General features: G+C 43.5%; 1 protein-coding gene across 1 annotated transcript in view; it reads right to left on the bottom strand.

Moving 5' to 3' along the window:
* The window catches only part of LOC309569130 (SLAM family member 9-like), a gene marked incomplete at its 5' end in the record, with an annotated part of 139,940 nt that overhangs the window by 30,346 nt on the left and 97,353 nt on the right, over nucleotides 1-12,241 (bottom strand). The window contains one exon of the mRNA XM_082274892.1: nucleotides 8,148-8,456. Within this exon, the coding sequence (XP_082131018.1) occupies nucleotides 8,148-8,456 (309 nt within the window). The remainder of the gene's footprint in view (nucleotides 1-8,147; nucleotides 8,457-12,241) is intronic.

Genomic DNA, 12,241 nt, shown 5'->3' on the forward strand with positions numbered 1-12,241 from the left:
CTATTGCGCCAGCATCACATTAGGTTTATTCGCTTTAGCATACCATTTCTGGCGAAACCAACGTAAAGTGAGTTCAGCATTATCAGTAAGACATAGATCCGATTCCGTGCGAGCCTGATCCAATAGTTTACAGTTAGCGGAAGTAGGAGTTTGTTTAAAGGTTGCAGAAATTGACTCTAGGCAAGATTCTTAATTACATTGTAGCCGTTGTCATTCTCGCTTGCGTTTCATGGCCAGTTGGATGATGTGGCCCCTAAGCACTGCTTTATATTCCTCCTAAAGAGTCACTGGAGAGGACACCGATGAAGCCTTGAAGCTAAAATATTCTGCCATAGATTTCAAGAGGTCTGCCTGAATATCTTTTGGAGACAAAAGCAAATCATTCACAACCCAAGAGGAAAATTGGGGTTTGCATAATAGAGAATGGCAAACAACTAGAATAGGATTATGGTCTGACCAGGGAGCAGCAAGAATGGATGCGGAACACACCAGAGGAAGATGTTTTCGTATTATTAACATGTGGTCAATTCTCGAGTGAGAATGATGAGAATGGGAACAACAAGTGTAATCTTTACCCAATGGTTGAAATTCCCTCCAGAGGTCCACCAGATCATGGAATTGCAGAGAATCAGAATTTTTATTTTTTTTTGCATTAGGCAATGTGGCAATTCTTTTAAAGGTATATATGTCCAGGATAGGGTTCAAACCAAGGTCACAGCAGAATCTTCTGCCAAGAGCAGAGTACCCCTTTGGTGAGATGTCAGCAAGGCGCAGATATGGGTTAGGAAGGGCCCTGGGTTGGAATTAGGAGCGTAGTAATAGTGATCTCAGTATCTTAAATGGAGCCCTGAAGCAGAAGATATCTGCTGTTCGGGTCGGCTATCTGTTTAGTGCAACTAAACGGGACTCAATTGCAAAAGGCTATGAGCACTCCTCTTTTTTTAGTTGGACCGTTTGCTAAAAACACCTGAGAGTACTGAGCATTAATGTACCTGGGACAAGAGGAGGATTTTGGGGAGAATTCATACCCTGGACATTGAAAAACAACTAGTTCAACGTCATGGTGGAAAAAAAGGCAAAAAATGTAAAAATGTTTTCAGATGCAGCCCCTGTGGACTCCAAGAGGGGGGAAAACGAGTAGGGTTGAGAAAGGTAAAAAAAGATAAGAAGAGAAAGAGAGCTAATGGAAAAAAATTCTAGAAGGTCAAGAAAAATGTGGGGCATGAGAAGCTGGTAAAGCATTACTGCAACAACTAGTGGGACAAAAAGTCCTCAGGGATGTCCGAGGTTGACCGAGACCGTGATTCTGGTCAAGTGCTGACACATTGGACCAACTCAGCTATTGGATACAATGTAGAAAACAGTAAAAAAAAATCGTAAGCACTGAATATCAAGTTTTATCAAAGGTACGAACAACATAATAAAAAGAGAGCAATATGCCCTGATAGCAAAGCTAGGTTTACACTCATCCATGGCTTCCCGTCCAAATTCAGGGACGCCCAGGGTGGGTGACCAGCTCTGCCCTAGACCAAGCTATATTAAGTATGAAACCACCTAGTAGAACCTACAATGGGAAGGAAAACATCGTAACAGAACAAGAAATAACGTAGTTTTATAACTCGATTAGAACTGCTGACTTTGTCTCAAAGTGAAGAAGTTAGGATCCTAAGTGCGTACTGAATAACAAAAAGGGGTAGACGGTGCGCCTATTAGCAGGCCTCAAGGCTCGCAAGATAGACAATCTGAGTAGGAAACAAAGTGTGCTTCCGCCCATCACCCATCAACAACGAAAGCAGCTACTCAAGTCCTGTGAGATAAAATAAGCAAAACAATTTAACTTTGTGCAGTTGGCACAACAACTATGGGTGTATCCAAACCTGGCTTGCCATGTCTCAAATTAGGAAGCCTAGGGTGGTAAAACCCATTCACGCCACTGCGACCTAAATGTGGAAATAAAACAATTATATACTTAAATAGTCACAAAAACCAGGATAAGACATCATCACTGTAGTGCTTAGCGGTTGTTGAAAAGGTACAGGGTAGGTCCCAGCAGCTGCGGCCAATAACAGGCATCAGAAAATAGAAAGCCTGAGAGAAGTCCCAGGCTCAAAAAGAGTTGTGAAACTCAATCCCAAGGGAATGCGGCTTTCAGCCAACGGGAACATCCTGAAAGTGTTGAGCCTGGAGGGAGAGAAGAGCCTGAGAGCCTTGGTGGGAGGCTTGGGACGGTTTACGGGGAGCATTAAACGACCTGGGGCGAGATGTAAAAGACGATGGTTCCGACTGAGAAGGTGGAAGATCAAACTGTAGCTCCTGGAAATGGTGTCGCAGGTCGGGCAACGAGGAAGCCTGGAACTGGCGGCCTTGGTGAGAAAAGGAAAGTTTAAAGGGGAACACCCATCTATACTTGATCCCTTGTGTCTGCAGAATCTGAAGGTCTGCAAACAGTTGAAAGGGATTTCCCTGGAAAGAGAGATCATGACGTTCTCTTGCTGCTTGCAAAAGTCTTTCTTTCATTGCAAAAGATTTTATAATGACATCTCTTGGTGGGCCTTCTGTAGGTTTGGGGGCAAGGGATCTATGGATGCAATCAAATTTCAGGCGATCAAGCGGGGGCACAAGAGCCAGTTCCAAAAAAAAGGTGGTGGCAGGGCCTTGTAAATCAGTTATGACCTCTGGGATCCCACGGATGCGGAGGTTATCCCTGCGGCCCCTATTTTCAGCATCCTCTAGTTTGTCGAGCAGGCTTTCAATTTCAGAATTCAACTTGTCTACCTTGTCCTCATGACCCTCCAGTACTGTAGTGGCTAAGTCCATTCGTTGCTCTAATTGGTTTGTGCGGTGGCCTAGCTCTCTAAGGTCCCTCATTAAATCAAAGGAGAGCTTGTGGGAGGCAGTGGAGATCTAATTTTGCACTATAGACCGGAACTTGGAGAACATGTCTTCGGAAGCAACAGGCACAGGGCTTACCAGGTCCACGGGGAACTGCAGCAAGCTGTCTGCTTCGGAGGCCGGTCCCGCTGCTGAGAGTCTTGTGGAGTCATCAGGCTCACGAGGTTCGAGCGCCATCTTTCTCCTTGCGGTCACAGGGGTGGCCTTCTGCTGGGTGCGGTGCTTCATCTTGTATTTTGGCATCCAGTGCATTCCGCCCGGTGCCTGGCGATGTCAGCAGCCTTGGGAGCTCGAATGATTGTGCCGGAGCGAGGGCAGTGCAGTATCAGCTAAGTATCGGAGCTCCAGTGGTACGGAGCACAGCGACTAAAATGCCATTTCCCACGATCGCACGCATGCACCTGCAAACGACTATTTTCAATCGACATTCATCCATTCATCAAATGTGCAAAGGATTTTTGTACAAATGCTTAGAAATTCATTCAAGAAAAGATGTCCATCCTGCTTCTTCAAAATTTCTCTGCACGGCGGTTGTAAACAAAGGCCAATTTGACCACTAAAAACAAATAAACTTTATTAGAACATTCTTTTCCTAAACATTTTCATTTTAAATTTTACCCATCTATTGCCAGTCAAAAAGTGATATTAAAGTCTTCTTTTTTTTTTTTGTTTAAAAATACCAAGCTGTGTATACTTACCTGCTCTGTGCAGTGGTTTTGCATAGAGCGGCTCAGATCCTCCTCTTTTTGGGTTCCTTGCTGGCGCTCCTGGCCCCTCCCTCCTGCTGAGTGCCCCCGCAGCATGCAGCTTGCTATTGGGGCATCCAAGCTAAGCTTCCCTCCTCACTGGCTTACTGAGTTTGATTGACAGCAATGGAAGCCAATAGCTCCCGCTGCTGTCTCAGCCAATGAGGGAGAGTCCCCGGAAAGCTGACGCTTTAGTGCAACATTGCTGTATCGAAATGGGGCTCAGGTAAGTATTAGTATGGCTGCTGCACACAGAGGGTTTTTTTTAATTATTGCAGAGAATGCATTAAAATAAAAAACCTTCTGCCTTTAGAACCACTTTAGGTAAGTATTCATCTGGAAAATTCATAAGTCTGAAAATGAGCTTTTGTGGGAGTATAGTTATGCTAAAAAAAAGTTAAAAAATGCTACAGCTGAAAAAAGCTAAAAAAACGCTGAAAAGAGTTGAAAAACGCCTTCTACAGCTACAGCTTTCTTACTGACGTTTTGTTAAAGTCCAGTGTGCATGAGGTCTAATACTTACCTGATGTCCTTCTCTGTCGAGCAGTGTCTACCAGCCCCTTGACTGTCAGGGACTCTCCCTTTTGATTGGCTAGGACACAGTGCCATTGGCTCCCACAGCTGTCAATCAAAGTCAGTTAGCAAATCAGGAGAGAGAGAGGGCCCATTCTGCCCCGTGTCTGAATGGACACGCGGAGCTGTGACTCGGCTCGGGTGCCCCCGTAGCAAGCTGCTTGCTGTGGGGGCACTCAATAGGAGGGAGGGGCCAGGAGCAGAGAAGAGGGACCCGAAAAGAGAAGGATCCGGGCCACTCTGTGCAAAACCACTACACAAAGGAGGTAAGTACAATATGTTTGTTACATTTTGGAAAAAAAAAGGAGACTTTACAATCACTTTAACCACTTTACCACTGGAGGATTTTCCTGCTTTACGTCCAGGCCAATTTTTGCAACTTGGCACTGTGTGACTTTAACTGACAATTGCGCGGTCATGCAACCCTGTACCCAAACTAAATTTACGTCCTTTTTCCCCACAAACAGAGCTTCCTTTTGGTGGTATTTGATCACCTCTGCGCTTTTCATTTTTTGCGATATTAATAAAAAAAGAGCGAAAATTTTGCGAAAAAATTGACATTTCTACTTTGACAGTTAAAAAATATCCAATATATTAAATTTTTGTCATATATTTAGGCCAACATGTATTTAGCTACATATCTTTGACAAAAAAATCCTCAATTAACGTATTTTTAACCGCTTTAAGACCAGAAGATTTTACCCCATTCCTGACCAGGCTATATTTTGCGATTTCGCACTGCGTTACTTTAACGGAAAATTGCGCTGTCATGCGACGCTGTACCCAAATTACATTTATGTCCTTTTTTTCCCCACAAACAGAGCTTTCTTTTGGTGGTATTTGATCACCTGTGCGATTTTTAATTTTTGAAAAAAGAGCAACAATTTTGGGAAAAAAACCCAATATTTTTTACATTCTGCTATATAACATTCCCCAGAAAAAATTAAAAAAATCAAAATTTTTTTACATTTTAGGCCAATTTTTTTCTGCTACATATTTTTGGTAAAAAAAAATCACAATAAGCGTATTTTGATTGGTTTGCGCAAAAGTTATCGCATTTACTAACTACGGGAAAGATTTGTCATTTTTATTGTTTATTTTTGTACTAGTAATGGCGGCGATCTGCGATTTTCTTTTGCGGGACTGCGACATTGCGGCGGACAGATCGGACCCCTAACTGACATTTTTTACATTTTTGGGGGTACCAGTGACATTACTACAGTAATCAGTGCTATAAATATGCACTGTTACTGTACTATTGACACGGGCAGGGAAGGGGTTAACTTTATTGGTGATCAAGGGGTTAAATGTATGCCTCATGCTTACTGACGTGTGTGGGGGGAGGGGATTGTGTGACACAGACACAGATCGCAGGTTCAGCTATGCTGAATCCTGTAATCTATGACTGTCTGTCACAAAGGAGATCCGCCCACTTTGTTTACACAAGCGGGCGGATTTCCACACTCGAGGAAGAGCGGCGGTGATCACCGCCTCTCCTCCCCTGGCCCGACTCCCTGAATACAGCGGGAGCGAGCCACCAGCGGACGATAACGAGCCACTTTGCCGCAGTACCCTCAACGTGAGCGGTCGGCAAGTGGTTAAAGCACATTTGAGAGGTATTGCTAGGTTAACCAATGCATATGGATGCTGCTTGCTTTTGTCTGGGCATCTAGGCTTTGCCTAGGGTTTGGTTTTATGGTAGACTTTATCATCTGTTATTCTAATTGTAGCATCCTTATTGTTGCTAATGTAGGTAAATTTAGTTTGGCTCCCCTGTAGGCAGAGGAGCATGGGTTCATTTGTTTTGGAGGCTGTGCAGTGCTTCAAGGGCTGTGGGTCTGTTACTTTCTGGATAGTTCCAGAATCTAGTGGGAGGAGGGACAGAGGCCGCAGCCTGAATATTTTTGACATTTTCACAAATCCCTGGGGAGGCAGAGCCCAGAAGGGGTGGAAACAACGCATAATAACTCAGAAGCCTGGCAGCCTGTGGTGGGGGCTCTGCCCCTGGGGCAGAAGAAATAGCAAGAGAGAGAGGTGGGAAACTTCAAGTCTTCATTTAACCCAGTCTCAGCCAAGCTTAGCTGTGGACATCAAGCCGAGCCAGTAACAGCTTGTTCACCTGAGGGGCCATGACAGCAGCTATTTTGAATCTTGGGAAGCCTTCAAGGGGGACTGAGTGATTACAATCCAGCTTTACCCCCAAAGACTAGAGAGGACAGTGAAGTGAAATACCTTATGTAGCACCCTTCTAGTCAGGTGCTAGATAGAAGATATAGTTTAGCATTTTCTGCTTAACGGTAAAGCAGCAGGAAAACCATAATTGCTTCATCTGCTTATCAGAGGAGCTTGATCTTTAGTCAGGCCTGCTCAGTGTGCTTAGTGTGTATTCATCTGGTCTGAGGGAGTGTTCCCACTGCATCCAATAGGGAGGCCCGTTGGACAGTGGAGGAAACCTGGCCAATGATACACAGGCTTTTGCAACCATCCTCCATAGCCTCCATTACCTCAGGAAGCTTAAAGAACTCCTTTCATAGCCAAGGGCAAAGTGAAGCAGCGGCCTAGCCGTGACTAGCTCAACTTAGCGTTACTCAGCGTTACTCAGTGTTAATCAGCATTTTTAAAGTTGTATCTGCTTATTGTGCATAGTTCTAGTCAGTTGGAGTATCCCACTCATCCCCTTCTCCTATCCCAGTTCCTAAAAAAACATAAAAACCAAAGAAACTGGACTGATTCTTGTCTGAGGTAAAACACTTGGGAAAATGCCAGAATGTTCTGCTGTTGCTAATGGTAACCCAGGGGGACCCGTCACCAGCAGCTCCCTTGGGAATAGTGCTACACTTATATGTCTGGAGCCTAGGGGACAGCTTAAAGAGTTTGTAAACCCACATTTTTGACATTTACCTATAGGTGCTATAAATATCTCCTAAACATGTACCGTTTAGGAGATATTTACAGTGCATGCAGCTGATGACGTCATTGGCGCATGCGCTCTGAAGGAACGACCACCCGTGCCATTCCTCCAGAACTCTATGCCGTGAACGGCGGCTCCCGCGCTCATGAGCGGGAGTGATGTAATCGCGCCTCCGGCCAAGCAGATGGCTGGAGGACGCGAACAAGGAAGCAGGGCAGCCGGACATGTCGGCCACCCTGTTGCTGAGTGGGCGGCACTGCGGGGGCTTCGTTTTTAGGTATTTCATAATGAGCTAATATGCAATGCATACTAGCTCATTAAGCCTTTGTCTTTACAGGATTTTTTTTCTTGTTTTTTTTTATGTGCGTTTACTTCCTCTTTAAGGGCAAAGCAAGTATATCAGAAGCACCCCACTATATATCTCTACTTTGGGCCTAGAGCAGCCAGGTGCTGTGTAATACAGCCAGGTGCTGTGTAATACAGCCAGGTGCTGTCTCTTCAACATACCTTTGTTTTTGGAACTTTTGCTTTGCTATTACTGCATTATCACTCCCACTGTTGCAGCTCAGTTCTACAGGTTTTTTATTGGAGTAGTCAGAGACATTATCAGTTCCTCATTTGTTGTTTTAAATGTACATTTTTTTTCAGGTTCTGGGTATCCTATAGGCCCCAATCCCTATCCAAGTTCATCATTCTACAATAAACCTTAAAAATAAAACCCTTAGACTGTTTTTTTTTTTTTTTATCCATTTGGAGTGTGTGGAGGATTCCTGTTGCCTGGCTGTTGGTGCTGTGTGGGAGCAGGCCTAATAATCTAGCAGCTCTTTGGAGGGAGGGGGGTAGCGCTATATAATAAATATGGTCATTGGTTTTTACTCTAAATGTGATAATACAGCATTTGGTGGATTGGTGTCTGGTACTCATGCCATAGAATGGCTTGTTTTTCGTGTAAAGACTAGCGCTAAATTTCTTTGAATAACGAGGGGTTAAATGTTAATGGATGTAAGGCATAAATAATCACATACCATACACAGTGAGGTTGAAGACTTTCTGATGGCTTAAGTTGTTGGTAAAAGTTATAGTTCCAGTATACAGTCCACTGTCCTCCAGTCTCAGATGTCCAATCTTCATCACTCTTCCATCATCCAGGATCTCCAGTCTTCCTTCAAACTTTTTGTTTATAAAAACAAGCCGATTATTTGTGTATGTCGCCATTGTGGTTGTTTTGAAGTTCCAGGTTACTACTTGTACAGGATCTGATGGAACTTCACTCAGTGACATTGGAATGGATTGGTTTATAAGGCCATTCAGTATGACAGGGACATCCTCTCCTCCTGTATACACAAAACAAAGTGCAGGAACTGGTCAGTATTTAAAGTAAATACACAGCTATTAGCCGTTTAATAATTTTCACAAATACATGTCCAAGAAATGTTGTTAAAAACTATCAATTATTCAATCATTGTATTCATGCCTAGTGTGTAATTATATACATACTGTACATGGGAGTAGCCATATTTGCTCAATAAATACACAAACTCTGCTTTCTGCTTTGCATTGGTACACAATGGTTATGCTTTCCTTTTCCCTTTCATAATGCAAGTCTTCGAATTGGCCCACTTACTAAAAATAATACATAACTTTGTGGCTGCCAGACCAATCATTTCAACAACAATCTCAAAAGATTATAAGTGTACTTTGTGTATTTTATGAATAATAAAGTAAGTCCCTTGTGTAAACATCCAAAAGCCCTGCTGCTCAGGAAGGGGGAAAGGAGCTGGGCCAGTACAGACAGTATATAGACATTCCCAGAAGATAAGAAGGCTATACTATTCAAGATGGAAGTGGGCTGCACTCGGAAAATTACTAGTTATTTTTTCTAGCAAGTTTAAAGACACCTGGCAAGTAGATGTAGCACCCTCCTAGATAGGTGCTAGGAAAACACATAGAGTGGTTCTTTCTGCTTATTAGGAGAGCCTGATCTGTTAGTGTAGCCTGTCACATGTTTCTAGGTGTGACTCATTGGGTCTAAGGGAGTACCACCACTGTATCCAATGAGGGAGCTTGTTGGACAGTGGAGGAAACCTAACCAATAGCACACCAGGGTTTATGGCTGTCTCAGTGGGTGGGCATCCTTGCAATGCATCCTGGGATGGGCTATAAACTCTAAGGGAGCATGTGACAGGGCGTCTTTTGGCGGGAGCAAAGTCCCAGGAGGAGGTGGACGGCTGTCTCTCCTCCTGCAGTTGTGAGGAAGGTGGTTCAGGCGGTCGGCCTGTGGAACCAGGTGTGGAGCTGGGCTGCAGAGGATCCAGAGAGAGCTGACCAGTGGAGCTGTTGGTAGAGACTTTGGGAAAAACAGTGTTGTGAGTACCAAGGGGTCTGCCTAAAAGAGGGGGCCACTCCAGAGAAGTGAGGGGATCAAGGAGCCAACTCACATGAGAATGTATCAGTAAAGGGGGTGCCATGTAATCGACCCTGAAGATTAGGAACAAAGGGGGTGCCAGGAAGGGCCCTGAAGTTGTTCAGCAGTACAGTTTACATCAGGATACAGTTTACCTCAGAGAGCTCAATCACTAACTTCACAGCCAAGTGAAAAGTGAAGCAGCGGCCTAGCCATATCATAACAAGCACCATTCAGTGTTACTCAGCATTATTCAAGTTGTCCCAGCCAATTGTGCATAGTTCTATTAGGTTTAAGTATCCAACTCATTCCCTTCTCCCATCCAAGTTCTCAATAAAACCACAAAAACCAAAGCTCCTAGATTGTTTCCTGCTGAGCCAAAACACTTTGAAAATGCTGAACTGTCATGTTGTTGCTAATGGTAACACAGGGGAACCCATAACCAGCAGCTCCCAAGGGAGTAGTGCTACATAACTAAAAAATAATTTATAGAAAGAAATAAACACTGCAATAAGTTGGCAACAAGGTCTTTTTAACATGTCACCTTGCTCATTCAGGACAAAGTAACACTGTCTGTTTAAAGGATATAGCCATAAAACATTAAAAAGCTAAAGCCTCGTACACACGCAACGAATTTCCGCCGACCGGTCGTCCGTCTTTTGTCCAGAGTGGTGTCTGTTGGTTGGAATGTGCCTAGACTGCACACAAATTTTCCCGTACGACAGAATTCTATTTTAGAAGTGATGTCATGTGTTGGATTGCTTTCTATGTGTTCTTTCGTCTGTGAGCATGCCTAGTCTTGCTCATAAGATTTTTCCCTGCCGAAATCTGTACTAATGAGATATAAATCGGACGTGTGTTGACGGAGGACAAAAATTATATAGCCTGCACACCAGAATTTTTTCGGCCGAAAAGTCGGTGTCGGCTGTCAGGTGTTTATAGGGCTTTTTTGAGGACATGTTTGGAGTCAGGCAAAACATCTGAACTTGTGTATAGGGGTATATGTATATATACACACATACTTATATGTATATATACAATGTGAAGATGGTACAGCGCCACTAAGTAGAATAATTAACTAGAGGAAAGGAGGTGAACCAATGTCCATGAGTCCATGTGGAGGAAAAGGATTCAAATGCTGAAAATGTAGCCACAGATCCAACAAAAGTCTTGCAAATGGAGTTTCTTGACAGAGATCACAGAGATCACACAAACAATAAAGGATGTACCCTTACCGGACAGTTGGACCCCCTGTTAAGGAAGGTCAGCATGTGAAGTCCGTCTCCAGAAACAAGTAGACGACCCAATTCCTCTCCGAACAGCCACAGAACATCCGGATAGGACCATGGAACCGATAAACCTCAATGGACCCCAGGTGTACATAAGGGATGACCTGTCCCTCCTTATCCTTCCTCATTCCTCATGTCTGCATTAGGCTAACAGGTCATCCCTTATGTACACCTGGGGTCCATTGAGGTTTATCGGTTCCATGGTCCTATCCGGATGTTCTGTGGCTGTTCGGAGAGGAATTGGGTCGTCTACTTGTTTCTGGAGACGGACTTCACATGCTTGTCTGACCTTCCTTAACAGGGGGTCCAACTGTCCGGTAAGGGTACATCCTTTATTGTTTGTGTGATCTCTGTCAAGAAACTCCATTTGCAAGACTTTTGTTGGATCTGTGGCTACATTTTCAGCATTTGAATCCTTTTCCTCCACATGGACTCATGGACATTGGTTCACCTCCTTTCCTCTAGTTAATTATTCTACTTAGTGGCGCTGTACCATCTTCACATTGCTTTTTTTGGTTTGATATACTTTGTACTAGCAGCCTTTTTTTGCTCATTGTTCTTTGTGCGCAGCTTTCTTCCCATTATATGTATATATACACCTACACATATATAGGTGTGAAAGTAGCAGAACCCTATGCTTGCGCTAATTAAATAATTAACAGGCATATGGCTCCGCTCCTATCACACCTATATATGTGTAAGTGTATAAATACATATAAGTATGTGTGTATATATACCCCTATACAGAAGTTCAGATGTTTTGCCTGCCTCCAAAGACCCCAAAAAAATGCCCAAAAAAACGCTTGCGCCAAAAAAAAAAAAACGCCCAGGTGTGTTATTGCAGGCTTTTTTTTGGGCATTTTTTGGGGGTTTTTGGAGGCAGGCATGACATCTGAACTTCTGTATAGAGGTATATATACACACCTACACATATATAGATGTGAAAGTAGCAGAACACTATGGTTGCGCTAATTAAATAATTAACAGGCATATGGCTCCGCTCCTATCACACCTATATATGTGTAAGTGTATAAATACATATAAGTATGTGTGTATATATACCCCTATACAGAAGTTCAGATGTTTTGCCTGCCTCCAAAGACCCCGAAAAAATGCCCAAAAAAACGCCTGCGCCAAAAAAAACCGCCCAGGTGTGTTATTGCAGGCTTTTTTTTTTGGACATTTTTTTGGGGTTCTTGGAGGCAGGCATGACATCTGAACTTCTGTATAGGGGTATATATACACACCTACACATATATAGGTGTGAAAGTAGCAGAACACTATGCTTGCGCTAATTAAATAATTAACAGGCGGCATATGGATCCGCTCCTATCACACCTATATATGTGTAAGTGTATAAATACATATAAGTATGTGTGTATATATACCCCTATACACAAGTTCAGATGTTTTGCCTGCCTCCAAA

Source organism: Pelophylax lessonae (genome assembly GCF_965119305.1).
Source record: "Pelophylax lessonae genome assembly, chromosome: 13".
NCBI lineage: Eukaryota > Metazoa > Chordata > Amphibia > Anura > Ranidae > Pelophylax > Pelophylax lessonae.